This window comes from Tetrao urogallus, assembly GCF_951394365.1.
Source record: "Tetrao urogallus genome assembly, chromosome: 3".
Lineage (NCBI taxonomy): Eukaryota > Metazoa > Chordata > Aves > Galliformes > Phasianidae > Tetrao > Tetrao urogallus.
In genome coordinates this window covers 59,097,079-59,121,698 of record NC_136815.1, presented here as the reverse complement: position 1 = coordinate 59,121,698, position 24,620 = coordinate 59,097,079, and the positions used below count along the sequence as shown (strand labels likewise).

The 24,620-nt window shown below is 38.3% G+C and overlaps 1 protein-coding gene across 1 annotated transcript in view; it reads right to left on the bottom strand.

The window, feature by feature from the left end:
- The window catches only part of LOC306945115 (dynein axonemal heavy chain 5-like), a gene marked incomplete at both ends in the record, with an annotated part of 145,964 nt that overhangs the window by 29,353 nt on the left and 91,991 nt on the right, over positions 1-24,620 (bottom strand). The window contains 9 exons of the mRNA XM_079533823.1: positions 3,890-4,157; positions 7,407-7,571; positions 8,782-9,053; positions 10,172-10,550; positions 10,962-11,132; positions 16,877-17,059; positions 17,323-17,478; positions 18,324-18,518; positions 22,289-22,465. Coding sequence (XP_079389949.1) covers positions 3,890-4,157; positions 7,407-7,571; positions 8,782-9,053; positions 10,172-10,550; positions 10,962-11,132; positions 16,877-17,059; positions 17,323-17,478; positions 18,324-18,518; positions 22,289-22,465 — 1,966 coding nt within the window. The remainder of the gene's footprint in view (positions 1-3,889; positions 4,158-7,406; positions 7,572-8,781; positions 9,054-10,171; positions 10,551-10,961; positions 11,133-16,876; positions 17,060-17,322; positions 17,479-18,323; positions 18,519-22,288; positions 22,466-24,620) is intronic.

Genomic DNA, 24,620 nt, shown 5'->3' with positions numbered 1-24,620 from the left:
ACCCCAGGCATATTTCTGTTATTAAATGCAAGCTGTAAATTGGCTATGGCCTGGATTATAAAACTGCCTCTTGGAGTTATAAGCCGTTATCATTCAATAGGATTTATGATTTGAATGATAAGGAGGGGTCACAGCACAATCAAAAATATGCTGAGTGCTGAATAAAAAAGGGTGGAGGAGAAGAGAAAGAGATGAGAAATTTTTATCAAGAGACTAACTGCTCTTGAGAATGAAGTATGTACACTGAAAGAGGATGCCTTTCACTCCAATCAAACGCTTTGGTTAGAAACCTTACTAGTATGCAAAGGATGAATACTGAAATAAGAGTTTTAAGTGACTGAGGGATTAAATTTGACCTTGGATACAAATTTTCAGCCCCCGCTGACTTCATTAACTGAAATCAGTGCTAACATGCATATAAATGCAGGGCAAGTTAATGCATTACACAGTCAAAGATGAGGGAGTTACAAGACAGAGTAAGTGTTAGGATTGAGGATTCATTCTGCTAGAGTTCAAAACATGAGGGCTGCTACTTTATTATGTTGGCCTGCTATAACAGGGATGGATGTTGGTGTATGGCAGTAGAGGTTGAATCTTCTCACCAATACTCCAATATTGCCATGTGACAGATGGCAACAGAGGGGCAGTCTGACAGAATGGCATCTGACACAGAAGTGCATGTGAAGCAAAGCTGTGTCACTGAATCCTCCATGCAGAAAAAATTGCACCCATTGACATTCATCAGCACTTGCTGAACATTTATGGAGATCCAACAGCGGTCATGATGTGAACATGGTGAGGTAGTGGGTAGTGCATTTCAGTGGTGGTGACAGAGACATGAAATACAAGCCACCTTCTGATGGTGCTGAATATGTTGAAAAATAGTGTTTTATAGCTGAGATTTTGCTCTATCAAATAGTGTTATTTTGTTTTTTTATCTGTTGTAGTTTCCATGGAAAAAAATAGGAGTTGTTACTTTCAGAGTGACATGCACAAATACAGCCCTTCCCCATCATATACAATTAGCAGCATGGTAAATTGCTCCTATAAATATAAAAATGACATCTGCAGCTAGCAGCGTAGTTTGAGTAAGAGAGGGGCAGTCAGCAGTAGGACAGCTATCAATTAGAGACTAAGAAAAGATGGATTATCTCATATCACACAGAATCATGCCATACAGGTGAGGCTGGAAGGGGCCTCTTGGCCAACACTCCTTCTCAAAGCTGGATCAGCCAAAGCTTGTCACTCAGAACTTTGTCCAGGTGGGTTATGAGGAGGGAGAGTTTAAAAAATCTGAACAAACTGTTCCAGTCTACAGAGACCATCCTCACACTTGTTCTTTTTTCTACTGCTATACAGAAATTGCCTGGATTTCTACTTATGTCCATCCCTTTCCCTCTTTCACTTGGCACCAATGCAAAGTCTTGCTGTTTTCTTTACTCCCTCCCATCGAATGTATATTTGCATTGATGAGGTGTCTCTGAACCTTCCTTTCTCAGAATTAAACAATCATAGCTCCCTCAGCCTTTCCTCATACGTCAAATGCTGTAGTTCACTCAGTATCTGAATATGACCCCTCACTTGACTTCCTCATACTGGAACTACATGTTCCAGTATGTCCATGTTTTCTGCACTGAGAAGCTCAGACCTGGACAGACCACTCCAGATATTCTTTCAGCATGTTTTCAGTACAGAAGTATCACCTCCCTCAGCCTTCCAGAAATGATCTTCCTAAAGCAGCATAGTACTGCTGCAGGCCATCTTTGCTCCAAAGGTGTATTGCTGGCTCATGTTCCACTTTATATCCATCAGGAGCTCCATGTCCTTCTCTGCAAAGCTGTGAGCTGCATGGACCCGTCATGTATATGTGTATGGAGTTCTTTCTCTCCAGTGGCATTTCCCTATGCTGAAGTTCAACAGATTTCTGTTATCCCATTTCTCCAGCCTGTCAGCCTCCCACTGAACAATAACATGACCATCTGGTATATCAGTGCTTTCTTACTGTTTTGTATCATCTGTATATACTTGTTGAGGGTACACTCTCTCGCACTGTCCAGGTCATCAGTGAAAATGTAAAATATTAGTGGCCCCAGTATCAACCCCCAAGGTCCAGCTCTCCAGATGGATTTGTGCAGCTGACCACAACATTTTGAGCCCAGCACTTCATACCTCATTGCACTTAACAACCTCATGAAGGGAGGTGAAGAGGGATTTGGCTGCTTCTCCCAGGCAACGAGCATGACACGGGGTAATGGCCGCAAGTTATATCAGAGGAGGTTTAGATGAGACATAAGGAGGAACTTTTTCTCTCAAAGAGTGGTCAGGCACTGGAATGGCTGCCCAGAGAGGTGATGGAATCGCTGTCCCTGGCAGTGTTCAAGAGGCGTCTGGATGACGTGCTGCATGATATGGTTTAGTGCTTGTGGTGGCAATGGTGATGAGGACACGGTTGGACTAGATGATCTTATAGGTCGTTTCCAACCTTGTGATTCTAAGATTCTATGATACAATTTTCAGTCTACACTTGTGAAATCTCCACTTCATTAGTGTGTCTCTAAGGATTCTATGGGCGGTAGTGTCAAAGCCTTTTTCAAGTCAAGATAACAACACTCTTTGCTGTCCTTCATCCAGTAAACCCATCATCTCATCATAGAAAGCCAGTAGGTTGGCTATAGTCTCAAAGATTAGTAAGTAATAAATGGCTTATGGTTTCCTGACAGCCATGGAAAAGCCAAGTACACCAAGAACAGATATTGGTCATTATCTTCATCAGTTGCTTGAAAAAGGAGACAAAAGGCAACAAATTTGCAGATAATAATAAAGAGTGGTTGACATACTAAATAGCGGAGCAGCAATTCAGATGGATCTTTAGAGCGCTGAAGACTTCACAAACAGTACCTGAGTGAAGTTCAACAAGAAGTGAAAAGTCCTGCATTTGTGGCAGAACAATCCCATACATTTGTATATCCTGACATCTGACTGCCTGAGTCCTACTGATAAGCATCTGGTCTGCTAACGAACTCACAGAAAATGAGGCAAATCAGATAGCAGGCAACCTTAAAAGGAGCATAGCCAGCAGACCAAATGAAGTCATCATCACTTTCTCCTTAGTAATGATCAGGCTTCCCCCCTCAGAAACAATGTCCACTTTTGGCATGCAAAATAGATGTGGAGAAACAGGAGAAACCTATAAATATGGCTTGGAGCTAAGAGTGCATGACCTGCAAAAACAGATATGTGAAGAACAATTTAAACTGTGAATACTGAAGGGCAGCAGTGTCTGCATACATGAGACAGTGTCTGCCCAAAACTGGTTCTTCAGTAAACCCCTCTATTCAGATCCACCAGAAGTTCATATTTACTCTCTTGTTGGTTGCAGAAGCTAAAGGGTGATCAACAAATACTTGAAGGGCAATAACAGGGATGCTGGGATCAGACTCTTTGCAGCAGTGCCAGACGACATAAGAAAAAGCAACAAGCCACAGCTACATACTGCAGTGTGGGACACTGAGGTCAAGTGTTCAGAAGTGTCCTTCAATTTCATTGCTCAGAAGAGCACAGGATCAGTTCTCCTCTGCATCCTTGGGTAGGGTCAACAGGATGGCAAGAAAAGAGTGGCAGCATGCACCAAGTTTAAGAAAGTTCCACTGTCAACATTCATAGGGTCTACCCAAACAACAAAATACAGTCAATTTCTGTTACAAACCAAAGTCAATTTTCTCCCCAAAAGAATTATGCTTTACACAATGCAAGACCGACTTACAAAGTGCTGTATTTAGCACTTTGAGAGAATAAAGACTAAAACATAGTGTGGATTTCAGTGATACAGAGAGGAAATAAAATTAAGCCCCCTTTTCTACACTCCCCCAAGAAAAGCATGGTTTCCTACCTTGAGGTGGTTCGTTAGTAAATTTGATGGATGACTGTAAAAGATTAATAGGAAACTCTGGGTGAGCCTCTGTAGTTATCCAGGTCCTGAAACCTTCACTCATTGATTCTGTTGTTGTGATGGTGTCCATTAATTCATTAAGAAACAGTAAGCCAAGGTGGCAGTTCTGTAGAAGTAGCCATCCTCCATCTTGTATGCACTGATTTAACAGGCGCCTTGCATGGACTTCCTGGCCCTGACCCATTGAAATGGCACGACAGGGAATGTTCTGGAAAGTAAAAAATTTTTATTTTGAATTTTTTAAAATATAATTCTTTGCAATGATTGGCCGCATGATTTATTGCTTCTATAAGCCAATAGACAGTGACACTGTGCCACAAGGAAAACCACTAACATCAATGGGAATTGATCATATCAAAACAGAGAAAAAAGAAAAGCATAAGATGAAAGAAGACCTCAGGAAGGTATTTGAAAAAGAAAAACTGGCCAGGTTGTTACTAGGACTATGCAGTTCTGTAAATAAAATGCAGAAAAAACTCCCTCTTGCTTATATTTCTTACTGTCCTTACTTGTTAATAAGCGATCCCCTGACTTAGGTTGGCTGCCTGGCTCCTAACCGGGAAAATTAGAGTTCTCAAATTCACTTGAATACATTATTCCACATACATTCTAAATACAGGTGGAGTTGGAGGCAAGAGAACTGATGAAAAGACTTAGTTTCATGAAGAGTTTCCAGCCCAAGACATACAGCTGACTATCCCTCATGCCGTGAGCTTTGAGCTTCATAAAGACTTACCAGCCTGGACATATCTTCATCTGGCTAAAAGCTGGAAAGGTTAATGTTAGGTTTTCCTGCTACGGACTGCCATTGTGAAACAAAACTGAAGGAAGAAAGTCATCCAGTCCTAAACAGTGTGGATGAGGCTGTAGGAAAGAAAGTTTAACCATATGGACACAGGGTGTGATGGGTCGTTTCACCTTAGGGTCAGAGAACAGATCCTGACCTGATTTTACTGAATTGCATAAACACAGCTACTGTGTATGATCCTCCACATCCTGGAAAAAGATTTAAGAAGAAAACACCGAAGATTAGAAAGTAGTTATATCCTGCTCTCAGATCAGTATAAAAATGAAACTCCAGCCAAAAGAAGGAAAACTAAATAGTGTGAAACAAGTAAAGCTGAATAAGCTGTGAAGCCACGTGTAGAAGAACAAAAAACCTCTTTTCTAAGGAATATCTGAGTACAGCCAGCAAGCCTGTAAGTCAGACGCTACCACCACCCCTGCAGACTGCACAGATATTCAGCTAGTTCAATATTCCTTAATGCATCTGCTCATAATTTGCTCCTCTTAGCAATGTTACCTCTCAAGTGTACACTCATTAAAGGTTATAGAAACATCAAGAGAAGGAAAAAATATTTTTTCACTACAGACTGTTCTTCTTTTATTCCTTCTAAAAGACTTTTATCAAAATGTTCGCCTACAGAATGCTTCTGTAAATAGTGAGTCATACCAGTATATCAGTGTCATCTTAATGCTGATGAAATTACTATAATTTTAGTCATCCCAGTGTCTCTAACAGTTTTTCTGAAGGTTCTATGCATCAGTCCCTACATAAAAAATAAATAGAATAACAATTAAAATATCTAGTAAAAATGCTAGGCATTGTGAATTTCATTTTTTAATTCAGAAGGTTGAATTTTCACTCCAAGTTCAAGTGAAAGCACTGGGGACATAAATCCAACTAGTTTTAAAATAGATCTAGCTAGCTTTATAAGGGTGATTATATAGCTCAGGAGTCACAGCTAATGTTTCCATTTCTTTGAGAAGTGGTCATCTGAAGATAAAATTTTAGAGCGAAAGATAAATTCTGGTTATTAATTTGAACATCTCCAACTGTAGATAATTGTTTTATGTTGTTAATATCATTTTCAGCCTGACTTATTATTATTCTATCTATGCTTCCTTAAAACATGAAAACATTTTAAGACTGCCCACGGCAATACATTCTCAGAATGACAAGAAAACCTGTTTTCTTGACAGCCAGAATTAGAGAACACTTTCTATGAGCATTTGCCCCAGACTGACTAAGGTCTTTCTTAGGATTTGACAGAACTGGAGAGTATTTTGTTTGCCCCACTGCTGACTTCAGTGACTCCAACTTAAGCGACCAGCTGACTTCAAGAGACTCTGTAGGGAGTTTAGCACACTTCACTCCTGACCAGTGGGATAGAAAAGCTCAGCTCCTGGACGGAAGACAGAGTTACATTTCAATCATGTGCTCTGAAATGCTTTCAGAGGCACCACTCTTTATTGATTACAAAAAATAACTCCTATCAGAGAGAGCTTAAGTACCTATCTAGGAAACTGATTTGCAGGATATGCACATTGAAGGGCAAAATAGGTGACAGAAAACACCATTACAAAACTGATACTCAAATTGGTATTCATGCCATAGGCCATGAAAAAAAAAACAACCCACAAACAAAAACAACAAAACAGACTCCAATCAGAAACAACTAACATATAAGGGACTCAAAAATTGTTCATTTCCAAGCTATAAATATTCTTGCAGTCAGTATTTTATGAATAGGAAAAATATTGTTCTTCCAACACACTGCTTCCACTAAGTATAAAAATCCTGCTGATCCAACTACCTTTTTCCCTACATTGATACATTGGCTGGTTCTCTGGTTTTGGGACAAGGGTCATGTCAACAACCTGACCTAAGATTCCAAACATTAAGCACTGATGGCAGAGTTAGATCCTACCTTTAAACATTCCATGTAACAATCAGATAAATAAAATAAGAGAAGCCTGGTTTTCAAGGATGAGCACCTGAACTTGCTAATTAATAACCCAGAGATTTGTTGCAGTTCTCATTTTTGCCAGTGAATTTTACTAAGCGTGTAAAAAATTCTGCACCTATAAATGAAGATACATTCTATCAAGAAGGAAAAGTTATGGAGAACAACTGTGAATAACTTATTCTCAGGACAATTATATTTGCATCTACAGTCTACACTGTGAATTATAAAACACAAAGCATGGAGTGCTGTAAGAAATGTTGAATTTATCCTTCAAGTGAATTGATGGATAGGGTCTCCAAAATCATTCTGTCTATCTCTAAATTTTTATATTGCTTATTTATATTTCTGTTCTTCCTATAACTGTCTTTACTGTGATCTCCAGCAGTGAATGGGATGCAGCACACACCGCAAGTAATACTTTGTTCTTATAGCTAAGTGTTTTCACTAAGTAATGGACTGTCCTGGTCTGCCGCATGAAGACAGAGGGCTGATTGGAATAAAACACCCAGAAAAAGCAGGAAAGTAACGTTTTCATTTCCTCAGAATATTCATGTTGGCTACTGGTCCAAAATTAACTTGCAGAAAACATTGTATGAATAAAAATTTCACAACTAGAACAGACATAAAACATGGAAATAACATTTCTAGTTCAAGAGAGAGACATTTTATATGTCTTTATCAGCTCTAGCAAACACAGATTAAGATACCTTTGATTTTGCAAGACGTTCTATATTTTCAGTGGGGTCAGACCCCACTGATAAAAAGCATGTCAGAGGTGTTCGACAGTCACTTTCTGACCACATTGCTTCCATTTCAAGTATAAATCCTTCTGTGTATTTCACACCAAGGGATTCTGCAATGTAGTGTCGAGCCTGAAAAACAAATCAGAACAAAACAAAGCTACCAAAACCATAAATATTTTATTTTTAATTTACTGGGTCGGTAGATAGCCAAGTGAAAGAGCTGCTTGTTACCTGCCCCATTGGCTCCTCTAAGTAAGTATTGTTGACACTGGATCTACAGCATAGCAGAGTGGACAAATTTTTCAACTATCTTACAGTCTTCCATATATATGTTGAAAATGCAAACAGAAGTTTCCCTATGCTTAGTATCTATTTCTACAAAAAATAAACACAGCTCAGACCGTAGTCTTAAAGGTCTCAGCCTTTTCTATGCCTCCATTTTCCTCTTTTCATGGACATTTTCTACAAGGATTTCAAAGTTATAAAGGATTTCTAAGGTGTAAGAAAGACTTTTTCGAAAGCCATGATTTTCCAACTGTGCAAACAACTAACTGAGGTGTGCATTATGGAAAGAAACACCCAAGATCAAAGGAGACTGAGCCAGATGCCAGATTCAAAAAAAATACATCCATCAATAAACTTTCCATTACTGTGACTTTTGTCCTACTGAAAAGAGGTGAAATGTTACAGTGTTTGGAAAGACAGTAGGGAAAGAAGAGATAAAGAATATAATAACAGAAAAGTACCTCCTCTTTCCTCAACAATTAAAATAATTACAGTATTTGAAACCACCGTTCAGACACATTCTTTCTCAAAGGTGGTTGTGCTGGATGATGTAAGTATTGCTGGATGAGCAGTAGCAGCTTTATTATTTTGGTCTGTTTAGACTGTGGAAAGTGAAGTTCCCACACTTCTCTCCTTTGCCTGCTGAAGTGTAGGAAAGGAAGAAGGATGGAACCATGTGGATTCTGTTGAAGAAAAGGTTTCTGAAAAAAAGATAATGCCCCTAAATACGGTGTGCTATTACAACATACAATGTATGAAGCTGAGATATGGAAGAAAATCATAGAATCTTAAAATCAGAGAATCATAGAATGGCCTGGGTTGAAAAGGACCTCCAAGATCACCTAGTTTCAACCCCCCTGCTATGTGCAGGGTCACCAACCACTACATCAGAAGTGGTTGCAAAATCAGAAGTACTACTTTTCAGTGCAGCTGAAGATATAAAAAAAAAAAAAAAAAAAAAGATTGTATCTTCTTTTTTTTCAACATAATTTAGAATTAGTAGTTATAGAGGAGATGCCACATAGCATAAACACCAAATGAAAGCATATCTTACTTGGGCAACAGTATGATCAGGGCACCAGCTACGGACAAGGAGAAGCTTATGGAATTGATCCAGTAAGCTGTCATACCCATCAGGAACAACAGCTTTTTCAGGTGCTTCTGCATCGAACCAAGCTTTCCAGGCCTTCTCATTCCTAACAATTTGTACCAGAAGTTCGTTAAAAGGGCACAAGCTAGACAACTGCACAAGATTGAGCCATGTCATGTCAAGGATCCACTTTTTTGGTTTCGGTTCCACAGAATTTAGATCCAAACTGGCACCTCCTGCAAAGCAAAATAATGATATGGGGAATACAAACAAACAAAACATTGTTAAAGCAGAAAAAATAACTAGTAATCCAAAATGCTGATTTTTTTATTTGGGGGATAAAAATTTTTGTAAAACAGGATAGAGACCTAGAATTATGCATAGAAGACTTATTTAATGAACAATGAATGGTCTCAATGCCTCCCAAAGTTGATATCTCAGTATTGAGTTTCTTTTCCTCTATCTGGGAAGCTAGAGCAATACTTTTTCTATGATACTTAAACCCAAGTGTTCTGTTCAGATGTAGAAAGGATCCATGGTTAGTCTAGCCCCCTTTCACCTACACTACAGAATGACAAAGCACATGGTATACTCATTTCCAGGACTGCAACTTCAACAGCTCACCCACCACTCCACCATCATGCCCATTCGTACTTCGAATGCAGCTGAGTCACAGTTGAATGTTAAGCTGGTGTTCAATGAGCAAGCTGAGATATTTGGATACAAGAGTCTGATTGAACTTATCTTCATTTGTGACCGTTCTTAGCTTATCTCAGAGACAGTGTCTGCCCCCACAAGAACTTCATAAGCTTAACAAAATTTTTATTTTGCCATTGTGTCTTAGCAGTGACATGCTCTGGTAGCATAATGTAGAGAAGGTGATACATAGCAATGTTTTACAATGTCCAAAAAATTTCTACTTTCCTTTCACAATCACACTTAAACGTGGTACAGAGTACCCACACCTTCATCTGCTTGCTCACCAGCAATCAAAACAGATTTTGCTGACTGTCTCCAAGTTAACAGGTGAAAGCTTGTGGCAACTCAAAAAAAAAAAAAAGAGGCATGCAAGGGAAAATTACATGGTCTTTTACAAAATAACAGCCTTTTTTTCCCTGTTATCCAACACAAAACTGTTAAATAAACTCATTTTAGCATTATTTTGACAACAGTCTATGTTGCTTGTTTTGCAAATTTTATATTGTAAACTTCTCTTTTGCAATATACATGTATTCAGTCACCAGTTAAAAATCACCACTCCTAATGGATAGAACACAGTGCTAGTGTAAGCACAAAATCTGAATTTGGCAGTCCACAGACATATGCAAATAGGGAATATTTATGGAGAAATTACCTTTGATCAGTGTCTCAAACTCACTGTGTGAAATTTTCTTGGCCTGCAAATCAATCTTCAACGCCAGCAGCAATGTAAACAGGAATCTGTGATTTTCATACAGCCCTCGAACTGTATACTTGAAGACTTCATAGGTGAGATGCTCAATTATATACGACACCCTTTTTCCTGTGATCTGAGATTTCTGAGATCTTTCCACTGACAGGTCAAAAATGCCAAGAAACTGCCGTAAGGATGTTTGGTACATGACATTCACCAAGCTCATTTCCACAATTAGGAAATAAAGAATGCTACCACGACCAGCAACTGGCCGATACTCTTCACGTGCAGCATTGATTTTCACCTCTGTCTCCGCTGCTATGCTTAATTTTTCGCTGACCTTAGAATTAATTGAAAAGACAATGCAGATTTAGTCATGTCATTTGTGGTTTATACTGCACAAGCAATAGGAAAAGGTCTTGATTAAGATCACATTGGTATTTTCAGTCAAGCTTTGTTGGTGTTTCAACAGAAGCAATTGTGTCTTCATGTGCTCAAACACCAAGCACAACATGATTTGATTCAAATGAACACTTGCAAGGTAAGTCTGGAATATAGGGAATTATCCAGGTAATAGTTTAATTTTGCAACATTTTTACAATGGACAACGATACAGTTTCTACTATTTATTACGAAGTACAATGCTGCATAGAAACTCTAAATTAGAAAGCAAAAACAGCAAAAATATCTTTCCAGAGATAATCTTCAAATTACAATTACAAAATGCATCTGCAAGGTATTCAAAATTTACCTCTTCTGCTGTTGTTTTAGTGATTCTTAGGACTTCTATTAAAGACTCATCTTCAACCAAAGAGCCCTCTGTACTCGTTAGGCGAAAGAGTAGGTTATCTTCAAGCTCCTGCATTCTCCTCCTGTTAGATGTCACTTCCTCCATCAGTTTGACTCTTTCTGCCTCAAGTTCCTGTACTCAGAAAATCAAGCATTTTCATTAATTAATTAAAAAAAAAAAAAAAACAACTGTAAAATGACACAGAAAATTTGATTTAATGCATGACAAATTAGAGGGTTTCCTGCTTTTTCTATAAAATACAGAATCATTATATGCTAGAGTGATTTATATGTATACCACATCTGTTTGATTAATGCTGCATACTGAGGAGTGAATATGCATCAGAATTACATGAACAAGCTTCCTCAGAGTAAGATGCACAAAGCACTGAAACTGGCTTCCAATGGGAAATGATAAAAGCCACATTACATTAAGTACTTAAAATTAAATCAGACAAAGGACTGAAAAATGCATTGTATGCATTTTTTGCATACAAAAATCAGCAATGACTGATTTTACATTTTAAGGAAATTGACTGGGTGGCCTATTCCATTTCTAATTTTTGTCATCCTGTGACTTTGCAAGATACACTCCTCCACTGCTTAGAAAGCAGAAAATACTACAACAATTATTATCTATGTGATGTGGAATTTGTATGCAATTTCTACAGGCATCTATAGGCGATGGCAAGTGACAATAACAGACAAATCAACACAATGCCAAGTGAAATGAGGCATCTGCATTGCACAGTCCTACACAGCTTAGAGACACCCTTGCTAGGTGCTTTATTTAATCAATCAAGTCAACATTCCTGTAAGAAAAAGGCAGTTAATAATACCAGTCTGCCTAAACCTACGGCTTCGGTTTATTTTCATTCTTGTCAAAGTGACAAGTTAGAGAACAAGGAGATGTATGAAGTTATAGAGTACAGGGAATGCTCTCTTGTATTTCAGAGAGGGAGTGAAAAATTTCTTCACTCTCACAAACCTCTTATTTGGAAATCTGTTTATAATATATTCTGAGGCTACAGAATGTAGCTCTGTGGAAGCTACAAATAAATGAGCCCTAAAAGAAGAGAATGACTAAAGCCTCAATCATTCAGTTTCTGCATTTTTTCCTTTTTCATTAACACACAAAAAAAGGTTAGAATTACACAATAGAACCAGTTCTGCAGAATAATTACATATGCATTTATGTATGTGCTTAAATTCTATTTATGGCATGCTTATTTAAGAACAGGCATCCTACCCATTCTATTTGTAAGATTTTAAAGCATATCTTTCAAAAAATGAGCAAATATATCACATGCCAGGCTTTGGCTTGCAAGTGGATTTCATGACCACATTTGTAACATAAAGACTAGCTGCTCTGAACCCAAACATTGGCAGCAATTTATTTATCAAAGTAGAAAAAGATGCTGATGAGCATTTTTTTCCAAACAGTTAGAGGAGCAATCTTTAAAGAAAAAAAAAAAAAAAAAAAAAAAACAAAGAAAAAAAAAAAACTTCTTTTATCATGTATTTCATTGATCACTGTAACAATCATTAAGAATGTCTCGGTCCCTTAAATCTATTACTTTAGCTCAGTGATCATAAATTTGTCTTCTTGTTTCTCATAGAAAACCTGCTTTTCAGATTCTCTGTTAATGCTCTGTCTTTTCTTCGAACAAAATTTATCAGAGCTCCCTTGGCTATCCATGGCAGAACATTCATTTCTTACTGAGACAGAAAAACCATGATTTCTTCATACCTGCTAAATGGAATGGTTTAATAAATGTAGATCACTTGCAAAGATGTCCCTGTGCAGTAATTAATGCTAATACTAAATAGTTACCCTTGCAGCTCCCTTCAGCTGATACACTGCACTGGATGAATATTTTTCAGTAAATAATTTCTAGCTTGTATTTCTTATATACATTCAGTGTGAATTCTGTAACGGTTTTGTCCAGGAAAAGAAAAACAATATGACTAAAGGGTACTTGCACCACTTTTTATCTGAGCATTTAAAAGTAGAAGCTTCTCTGCAGGCCATGAGAAATCGCTTCTGTCTTGAAAAGACATTGAAACCTCCTTCTCTCATCAGAGATCTATAATCACCAATTGCCTGATGAGGAGGAGGAAGTTGATGAGACCTTCTATCAACAGTTGAAAGTAGCTTCATGACCACAGGCACTGGTTCTCATAGAGGACTTCAATTGCCCTAAATATGTGCTAGAAAAACAACATAGCCAGGCACACATAGCCCAGGAAGTTCCTGCAATGCGCTGAAGATAACTTTCTGATGCAGGTGGTGGAGCAGCCAATAATGAAATGTGTGCTGCTGGACCTTATTCTTACAAAGGACTGGCTGTGAATGTGAAGGCCAGGGGCAGCCCTGGTTGCAGTGACCATAAGATAGCAGAGTTCAGGATCTGACATGAAGAAAAAAGGCAATAAGTAGGGTTGCAACCCTGCATTTTAGGAAAGCCAACAATGACTTCTTCAAGGACATACCTGAAGGTATCCCTTGGGTTAAGCATTGGAGCCAACTGCTGAATAAGGTAGGTGCCTTCTCAGATAATGAAGTATACTGAGAGGGAGGACTTACTGAACACTGTTTTTTCTGCTTCCGTTTTTACTGCCAAGACTGCCCCTCAGAAATCCCAGACCCTGGAGATAAGAGAGAGGGTCTGGGGAAAGGAAAACTTTTTCTTGGTTGAGAATAAACTCATGCACTGAAATCCAAAGTCCCCAATGGGATATACCCATGAGTGCTAAGGAAACTTTCAGAATTGATTGCCAAACCACTCCCTGCCATCTTTGAAAGGTTATGGAGAATGAGAGAGGTGCCTGAGGACTGGAAGGCTGCCAGAGTTGCACCAGTCTTCAGAAAGGGTATTAAAGAATACCCAGGGAACTAAGGCCAGTCATCTTCACCTCCATCCCTGAGAAGGTGATGGAGCAGCTTGTTCTGGATGTTGTCTCCATCTAAGTGGCAGAAAAGGAGATTATCAGGAGTAGTCGGCATGGATTCACCAAAGGGAAATCATACTTGACCTATCCGACCATCTTGACAAGCTGTGCTGTGCAGTCAAAATGCCTGAGGGTCACAATTGAATTGAACTTCATGAGGTTCAATAAATCTCAGTACAAGGTCTTGCACCTAAGTCGTGGCAACCTGCATTATCATTACAAGCTGAAGGACGTAAGGAGGGAGCACAGACATGCAAGAAGGATTTGGGGGTACTGGTGGATATTAAATTGGACATGAGCCAGCAAGTATGCCTTCACAGCCTATGAGAAAACCAATTGTGTCCTGAGCTGCATCAAAAGAAGCATAGCCAGCAGGTAATCCTGCCCTTTTACTCTGCACTTATGAGACCTCACCTGGCATACTGCAACCTGATGTGGAGTCTGCAGTACGGGAGAGGCACGGGCCTGTTGGAATGTGTCCAGAGGAGGGCCACAAACATGATCCAAGGGTTGGAACACCCCCCCATGAGGACAGGCTGAGAGAGCTGGGGCTGTTCAGCCTGGAGAAGAGAAGGCTCTGGGGAGATCTGAAAGCAGTCTTTGAGTATCTAAAGGGGGGCCATAGAAAGAAGGGGAGAGATTCTTTAGCAAGCTCAGTGGTGATAGGATAAGGTAAAATAGTTTCAAACTAAAAGAGGAGAGATTTAGATTGGACATAAGGAAGAAGCTTTTTACAGTAAGGGTGGTGAGGCACTGGAACAGGTCGCGCAGAGAGGTAGTGGAAGCCCCATTTTTGGAGACATTCAAAGTTGGGCTGGATGGGACTCTGAGCACAGAGCCCTTCAGCCCAGATGTAGCTGAAGGTGTCCCTGTTCTTTGCAGAGGAGTTGGACTAGATGATCTTGAAGCATCCATTCCAACTCAAAAGACATTCTATGGTAGCCTTCTATGTCATGACGAGCTGGGTAGATCAAGAGAGAGCAGCAGATGTTGTGTACCTTGACTTCAGCAAGGCTTTTGATGCTGTCTCCCATAACATCCTCATAGATAAGCTTAGAAAGTGTGAGATCGATAAGTGGACAAGGTAAATTGAGAACTGGCTGGCTGGCAAAACTCAGAGGCTTGTGATCAGCAGCACAGAGATTAATTGGAGGCCTGTAACTAGCAGTGTTCCCCAGGGGTTAGTGCTGGGTCCAGTCTTGTTCGTCAATGGCCTGGATGAAAGCACAGAGTCCACCCTCAGTAAGTTTGCTGATGATGCAAAGCTGGGAGGAGTGGCTGACATACCAGAAAGCTGTGCGGCCATGCAGCAAGATCTGGACAGACTGTAGAGTTGAGTGGAGAGGAACCTGATTTCAACAAGCGCAAGTGCAGAGCCCTGCATCAGAGAAGGAATAATCGTATGCATCAGTACAGGTTAGGGGCTGACCTGCTGGACAGGAGCTCTGCAGAGAAGGAACCTGGGTGTTCTGGTAGACAACAAGCTGACCGTGAGGCAGCAGTATGCTCTTGTGGTCAAGAAGGCCAATGGTATCCAGAGGTGCATTAAAAAGAGCATGGCCAGCATGATGAGGGAGGTTCTCTTCCCTCTCTACTCTGCCCTGGTAAGGCTATAATGGGAGTACTCAGTTCAAGAAAGACAGAAGACTTCTAGAAAGAGAACAGTGAAGAGATACAAAGATAATTAGAGGCCTGAAGCACCTCCCTTATGACGAGGCTTTTACTCCCAACAGGGCAGGAGTAAAGCAGATGGGGCCAGGTTCTTCTCAGCTTTGCCCAGTGGCAGAACAAGGGGCGATGGGAAGAAACTGGAATATAGGAAGTTCCACATGAACTTGAGGAAATTTTTTTTACTTTGAGTGCTACAGAGTGCTGGAACAAGCTGCCCAGAAACACTGTGGAGTCCCAGATATTCGAAACCCACCTTGACATTTTCATGTGTAACCTATTCTAAACTATTCTGTGCAAACCAATCTTTTTTTTTTTTTTTTTTTTAATTTGAAAGCAGCAGCTCTGTTAACCCAAAATTTGTTACTTTTTCTTTCCAAAAACACAATTACGAAATACTCATTTTGAAATATATAAGACATTCCATTTGTTATAAAATACAACTTCCATGCTTTCATTTTAATGGGAAAACAAGCAAATATTTCATGTTAGAATAACTGAACAATATTATGTATTTATTGGCTGGCTGCCACAGTAAAATATAAAATAATAAAAATGAAAAAAACAAACCACATCCACATTTGTCCCCAGTGTCTATGATGAATTGACCTCCAAGTTTTTGGGTAGTCAGTTAAATTAGAACATACAAAAAAAAATAGGAATGACTTAAGAACAGGAATTGTTTTGGAGGATGTCTCAGATATTGTATTATGAAATTAAATTTCTGAGAAACACCTATGAGAAAATACTCTTTCTTATATTTGTTTCCATATAATCAATGGAAATCTGATTGCAAGCACAGTCAAGTCTGTTTTGAGGGCTCCTTAAAAATTACATATCTTCTTGCAGCCTCGAGCTGGCTGGCAAAAGTAGTTTGAATTCATAAGCATTTATTCATTTAATTCAAATTAAGTTTAAAAAAGAATTCAGAAATAAAAGACGTTTCTGACTGAAAGAGGAGCATTTGCTTTATATGAAGGAATAAAAATGCTTTGTGTAAGTCACGTATATGCACATGACGTATTTTTAATGAATAATTTTCTTTTTTCTCTTTCCAATGCCAGATCTTATAACAAATGTTTAGGTTCCTTCAATTCAATTAAGAACCAGCTCCACACCGTCCTTCAGAAAAAAAAAAAAACCAAACACTAAAATAAACTTAAATGGGCATTTTTGTTCTTGCATTTGATTTCAGCCAATACACTCATTGTGCAAACAAGTCTTTCCTCTACACAAATCTTGCAAATGACTTCATACCTGTTTTTCTGTGAGGATAACACGGCCAAGGAGCTGATCTTCCAACCCTTGCACAGTAACAGTAAAGTCAATCACTGTTGTTCTTGCACTGATTTCTGGAGTATAGGCAGGATTAGCCAATTTTGTTGTCATATAAAGCGTAAACCCTTTCATGAGATCTACCTCCTTGTCACCTACTTTCACCTGAAAATAATAACAAAAACAACCTAGTTTTTAAAAGTTAAAATCAGAAAAACAGTCATTTTATCCACGAAAAACAGATTAAATCTTTTTCATTATTATTTCAGAACACTTTTTAAGCAAATAAGAAAACCCATGAGTTCACTGCTTATCTTTTTCAGCATAGTGAAGGTATGAATCTTCATATCATCCAGACTTTCACATACCCAGCACCTGCCCTATGTGTTTGGTGGTTTTTTTTGCTTTATGTTAACAATTCATCTTACTTTGTGTGCTGAACCAGATTTTATGAAATTTTTTTCCAGGATGTTATCTAGAGCAGGATCAAGTTCCTCTCCAATGTTTTCTATTAGCAGGGGTCGGCCAAGGGACAGGCTGTCTTCTATATGGCTTCTGAAGAACTTGTGGTTCATAGCTGTAACCTAGGAAGATTCGTTCACAACATAGCATGCATTTATAAGCACATAGAAAAACAGTACAAAATGTATTGCAGCTTTCAAAAATCATACTTATCCCAGGATATCATAGGATCATAGAGTGTCGAGTCGGAAGATGGAAAGAACCATAAAGCTTAAAGGAACATGGGATCACTCTTGCTTGTTTTCTTTACTGCTATATACATATTTAGTTGTCTACTATCTCTGTATATATATTATTACTGCATTTTCTTAATACCTTTTAAACATTAGTGGATTTATGTTTGAAACATAATGTAAAGCAGGTATTGATAGTGTTTGGTCAAGTATCAATCTTGCATATTCCACATCAGATATCGAATTTACAATTCAGTTTCCATTTCACAATATCAAGTCTTAAACTTACTAAGAATCACATTGATTGTTTTTCATTTATTTAATAAATTTAACAAATTTAATGTAAGTCTTTGAGATTAGAATTGAACAGCCTTTCCAAGCACCTGTTTTGACATGGTTTGGGGGTTGCTTATCAGAAAGCAAACTGGGATAGATATGTTTTTTAAAACAAAAACTTCATCTTGCAGGCACTACTACTCTTTGAAAAATAATTCAGATTAAAATAATTAAATTACAATTTTTCAAAAAATTAAAATATCTAGAGGCATAGAACACAGTTTTTAAACAGTGTATTATGTCACATCACACTGCATTTTTAGCTCTGCTGTAAAATAGGTGTACCTGTTTCAACAAAAATAGTATCTTTTTAGTCCAAGTGAAACTGAGGGATGAAGTTAGACTCTGATTAACCAAAAATGTAATCCCAGCAAGACCATATTAAGTGAAGCATTTACCTGTAGTCCATTATTCTTTTCTTTATTCTTAATCCAGATCTTTCCTTGACCTTGTGGATCAATCAGCAAAGGATATCTAGATGCTTTGGTGACTATTATGCCATTCTGAATTGAAAGGTCATCATTTGGAAGACCCTGGAGGTTCCATTCACTGACTGTAGCATTGTCAACAAGCATACTGGTGAGATTCAAGTCCTAATAGAAAATATGTAATGACAAAATTACTACCAGTTGAAGGAATTACATTAAAATATCCAATGGAAGGGTTGCTTTCTTATTCTGATCACAATGAATGATGGAATGTATTTGGTAGTTATTGTTTATCTTTTCTCTCTTCAAAGCCTAAATATTTTAAAGTGGGGCAATAATAAAAGTGAATTCCATATGAACTTTGAAGTCCATTAATTCTTAACATGGCACTGAATGGCACCAAAGAAAGAGAGCAGTAGTGTTGGAGAAACTCTGAAGACACTTCAGTATCTTATGGCAAGCTGATTTAGATCTTGTCAAATTCTTTTCTTGCTACCTCATGAGGGTCATACTGGTCAGAAGAGCTTCCTCCTGACATAATGTTATGAAGTGCCCTCCAATCACGTATATGAGTACAGGGTGGCTTGTGGAGAAAGAAAAAACATGTTACAGACCAATAACCACAGGCTATTGTGAAAAAATATTGCTGCTGTGGTCAAAACTCTTCCCAGCTCATATACTCTCCTAAACTTTGATTGTACCTAACAACCAGCTTACTTCATTTCATTCACTAGGAACACTGACCTCTCAAAAATGCGTATGTGAATGAAACAGTTCTTAAAATTGCAAATCTAGCTCTCCAAAATACTTTTCAAGTATCATGATAATGATGTGAGCTTAAAAAGAATAAAATTGAATATTTTGTATTTGTTCCTTTCATTTTTCACTTAGGAACTTTCATTTTTTAACCTTTCACTACAAACTTGTCTAAAAAGAAAGTAAACGTTAAAAAAAGAAAACCCACTAAATTTAGCAGCTGAAGTCTAAAACAAGATTTCAGGTACTGTCAGACCTGTGATAATCATAAATTAGTAATACCAGTGGTTGAAAGACTCAGGTGGTTTTTTAACTCTCTTTTTTCTACTCTCATTATTGAAAAATCTGAATGAAACAACGGAAATCATTCTCAGAAAACAGAGAAACTTTAAGAGTTTGTTTTCCAGTTGTGAAAAGAACATAAAAGAATGTAACAGCCAAAATTTTCAGCAACTGGAACATAAAGCCATATTTAATATCCTAAGCAGCTGAGTAGCATCCCTACAGGTTTTAGGTTTTTGTTTTGTTCTTAGTTTTTTTTACTGCAGTAGGGAGTTTCAGCCACTCTGCAACTCTGAAACTTAGCTTATTTAAGTGCCTAGCTACACCAACAGACAGCTAATTTGAAACAGCTCTCTTTAAATTGTTATGCCTAAATGATTCATACACCCACAGCCAGTTAGTCTGTGACAAAGTAAGGCAGATGTCAAGCCTCTTCCTTGAACTACAAAGCAGCTTTTTTTCCTGTGGTGTGAAGTATCAAGAGAGGCCCATCTGCTGCCTTTTGTGAGTACTTAATTTGCTGAAAAAAAATTATAACGCTTCCATATACTGTCATTGAAATCATAATTCTATCTTTAACAGCAGCTATCTAAACAGAATGGTAATTGTGGTTTGAAACTCATGTTAATTATGACACTCTATGTCTAGCCTGTCCATAGGAAAAAAGCATAAACATGAGCAGCACAAAAGTAATCAAAAAGTATTCCTCAAATTTTGAAGGCTGAAGCTTAGTAGCAATGTGGTCAAAACATCTTCACAGAGGCAAAATTTTGGTTCCCTCTTTCTTGTACTTTATAGACATTATATATCCAAATTCTTATCGTGAAACAGCAGGAATCTTGACAGATATTCTCCAAGGTAAGCAGCTTTTAAGAACATCTTGTACACTGGGTTTGAGAAAGAGCATCCCTGGGATAAGTGTATGTAGGATAAGTCCCATAGCACACTGGTGAAGAATCTTGCCTGAGACTGCACTGTGACTGGTACTTTATTAATAAATCCATCCAGGCCTTACGTATTACTTTTCATCTGGAGCTCTCAAAAAGCTTTGCTGGGCAAGTCAGAATCATTAATCTTCATAAGTCATACCATATATTGGGCTGGGCTGTGAGGCTTACTCTGCCAGCTCAAAGTCAATCACTGTTATAAGAAGCACTATCCACCATATGGATAAATGAAAAAAAAAAAAAAAAAAAGAAAAAAAAGAAAAAAAGATTCATAAATAACTTCTATGAGATAAAGAGCATGACAAACCTCCTGTGGCTATGCAGTCCCCCTAAAATAGGTTTTAAATGTCAAATCCCCCAAGAAGCTGACAATAAGATGCAGCAGGGATAGTAATCTACCTTCGACACATTTGTAGAGGTGCAGCCACAGGTGTACACAGGTTGCTCATTGTTTCAAGGAAAGGAGCCTGCTCTGTTCGGTAGTCCCAGCACAGAGGTTGCTCGCTTTATTAGAGTATATGACGTGTTCAGGGAACTGAAGCTGCATGATGGTCGTTACTTCAGCTGCATTTTAGGCCACCTATATCTGCGCAGACTTGGGCCACTTAAGGGGAAGCTGTATAAACTCACAAAGAACAGCCTTACTGGTGACAAGCCTACATCAGTTTAACAGTCTAAAGTGAAGCAAGCTGAACTGGTGTAAATCCAAGTTTTTTAAAAACACAGAGTTGTTTTTAACCTAATTGTTTCAACAAGACACTTGAAGTTAAGCAATATTAAACGGTGTGAGGAAACAGCAGAGGGTGCAACAGGAGGGTATTAATTGCTAATACGTAAGGATGCAGAGGGGATATTTCTGATAAAAAATGTGTAATAGTCCATCGTATTATTGGGTGTAAAAGTATTTTTATGTTAAATCTACCTACATGTAGACTAAATATGGAATGTGAAGTCTGAAGAGGGAAAAACTGTGTTTCCATTTTACAGATATTTTCTAGCAAGTTAGATTATTAAAACATTGTACTTCAATAAATCTAAATGAAAATAATGGAACCTTCTATTCCTATTCTATTTTCATCTGCTCACAACTTTGCTTATTAAGAACAGTAAGTTAAAGAATGTATGATGGAATTTGTCAGAAATATGAAATAGATGCAAAAAAAAACCCCTTTCTTCCAAATTCCCTATTTATATTTTAGATTCACAGTTCAGAGTGAAAAGTGGATATCTAGAGAAAGAAAAAAATTTTAATGGCAACACATGAGACTGTACGTGGTCAAAGTGGAAATAGGGCAAATGCTGGTAGGTAGTTGACTGAGGCATAACTCCCAGCCAGCACAGAAGCCACGGACTAATCTCTCCATTTCTTCACTGTTCTGCAGGCCTAACTTGGGAGACTGCCTGGAAAAACTCTAGGGGATGGAAGTTAACCTTTATAATAGGATAACTTAAAAAGTTGAAGGAGATGGTTAAAATGGGTGTTCTCTTTGATACAGGTATTTTCTACTTTTGGTAAATGCTAGATGTAGCTGATTTATTCTATGACTGAAATCACAGATGCAACAGGGTCTGTGTGAAAAACATTATGGGTGAAAAATCTGACTACCCAATAAGGGGCTCCCCCTTATGTTGCAGTAGATCTGTTCTAAACTTCTAATTTTGACTGAATTTCCATTTTATGCCATTTCCTTCCAGGACAGCAGATCTCAGGTAGCCTGTCTGACTTAGATTTGCCAGAGCCTTTTCCTATGCACTAATATTGCAATGCATGAAAGTATTAAGAGAATTTTTTAGAAGCTCAGTTGTCAACTGTTCAGAATTGTTATTTATTAAAAATATGATGGAATATGACAGCCCATAAATAATTTTTCAATTAAGTATTTTTCTGGAATTGATTGCTCTTAACATTATTTCTCTGCAAAGCAATGAAGTTAAAGTATGAAAACTTACATTACTGTATGGAATCTTGCTGCTGTTCATCTCTTTCTTCCATAAATGGAGCAGCAAATTCCTGTACTCCTGATTGAAAGGTCCAGAGTAGGAGAGAAATCCAGTGGCCAAAAGGACATTCCCCACTAAATGAGTAATTTCATTTTGAAAGTTTTTGCTGCTTTCAGTCCAACGAAACTGTACGTAAAAATATTATAAGCAAGTTAGACTAAACAGACACAAACCTAACCATGAAGATCCAATTTCAGAATCTCTCTCTCTTTCTTTCAGGTAGGTAACTGTTCTTGAACCACAAATATCTTTTTATCTTTTTTTTCTTTTCTTTTCTTTTTTTCTTTAAATCATTCTTTTCAGAAGTAGAAGCTTTATTGGAAGAGATGGCAGCCACCTAAGTGGGGAATATCTGCCAACAGGCTGGCCAAACCATTAGAGGGGGCTTTAAAGAAGGAATGGAAAGGGAAGAAGAGGACAAGCAACAATCAGTGAGGAACTGAAGGACCAGGCTGGCAGATAAAATGTGTAGAATGATGTATACAATAGAAACATAACAATCAATAAAACAGAGGACACCTGAAGCATATCAACATAAACAAGGTACTGCCCACCAGACAGAACCCCGGATGGTTTTCATACTGGTTCTGGGAAATCAGCAGAGCTGGACTCCTCTTGGAAATGCTAATGTGCACAGCACAGGAAACAAACAAGGAATCAGAGTTCTGCAAGTAGCTACAGAGTCATGATCTCATGGGATCACTGTGACACAACAGGAAAGTTCCCACAGTCACAGTGCTACAACACATATATAGGCTTGTTATGAAGGACAGGCTGGAGCAGTGAGGAGTAGTTTCCCTCTATGTGAGAAAGCAGCTGGAATGCATGGAGTTCTGCATCTGAAACTCTGGATGATCAGTAGTCTTTGGAAGGTCACTATGATTGAGAGAGACTCCTGAGAACAAAGTGAATACAAATATCACTCCTGTAGCGGTAAAATGAATGACCCTTAGAAAATAGAAGAGTATGCACTCTCTGCAAGTTGACACACTTGATAAATGGGCTGCCATCCAGAGAGCACTCAACAGGCTGGAGAAATGGACCAACAGGAATCTCCTCAAGTTCTGCAAAGGAAAGTGTTGGTACTGTCTCTGAGAAGGAAAAACTCAATGCAACAGTATGGTCCCAGCTGGAACTGACAGCTAGAGTGCAGTTGGGAAGAAAAAAGGCCTGGAAGCTCTAACAGACACCACGTGGAACATAAGACAGTAACAAATGCTGACAGCAAAGATGGCCAAGAGCATCCTAGGTTACCTTCAGATGACTGCTGGAAACACATTCAGGGAGGTGATTATTCCTGCTATCACTGGTGAGACCACTTCTGGACTACTGTGCTCAGGTCTGAGCTGACCAGATATGGACATGTTAGAGAGAGGCAAAGGGCCCAAATGGGGCCTCTGTCACATGAAAATAGTCTGAGAGACTTTTTAAGCTTGAGAGCAGACTCTTGGGGAGAATTCTGGCATTGTATTAATATGTCATGAGCGATTGCAAAGATGGTGCCATACTCTTTAAAATGGTACCCAGTGACAGGACAAGTGGCAGTGGGCAGGAATTCAAATACAGGTAATTCCATTCAAATATACAAAGACAGTGAGAGTGATCGAGGACTGGAATAGTTGCCAAGAGAGCCTGCAGAATCTCTATCTTTGGAGATACTCCAACTTCTATTGGATAATGTCCTGAGAAATCAAAAACATGCCAAAGCATCTAATATTTTGGGCTAAACATTTTGAAGCACATCTGTACAAGCACTTGAGATCTGGCCTTACAGGATTCAGTGGTTGAAAGTCGAAGCTCTCATCAGTTTTGATTCTGTGTGATTACAAACAAGGACTTCTCAAAGCAAGTAATGAGCCAATTACAAAAAAGACCATCCCACTTTTTCTGGAAGCCCTCAGATTCTATTATAAGCTGAAGCTATAAAAATGTGCATAGGAGAGTAAAACTTAAAGCTTAGCACAGAGGATAAAGATTAGCCCATAATTCTGTAAAAGGTTTCAGTAGCAATCTGAACTTAAAATATAATTCAGAATATTAGTCAAGCTTCAAATTTCTATTCTTGCACAGTTGGTGAAAAAAAGAGAGTAATCCTTCTTATGAATATTTTAGGGCAATTATTTAGGTTAAGCCTAATTTCTCTTCTTACTAAAGTTAAAAGGAATTTGGCTCCTTGGCTTTCATTTCTAACGCTATCCCAATACAATCCATATGATCATTATACGTAAGAATTTGGCTAACATAATAAATGGTTTTACTTTGTTAGATACATTGGTTTCAC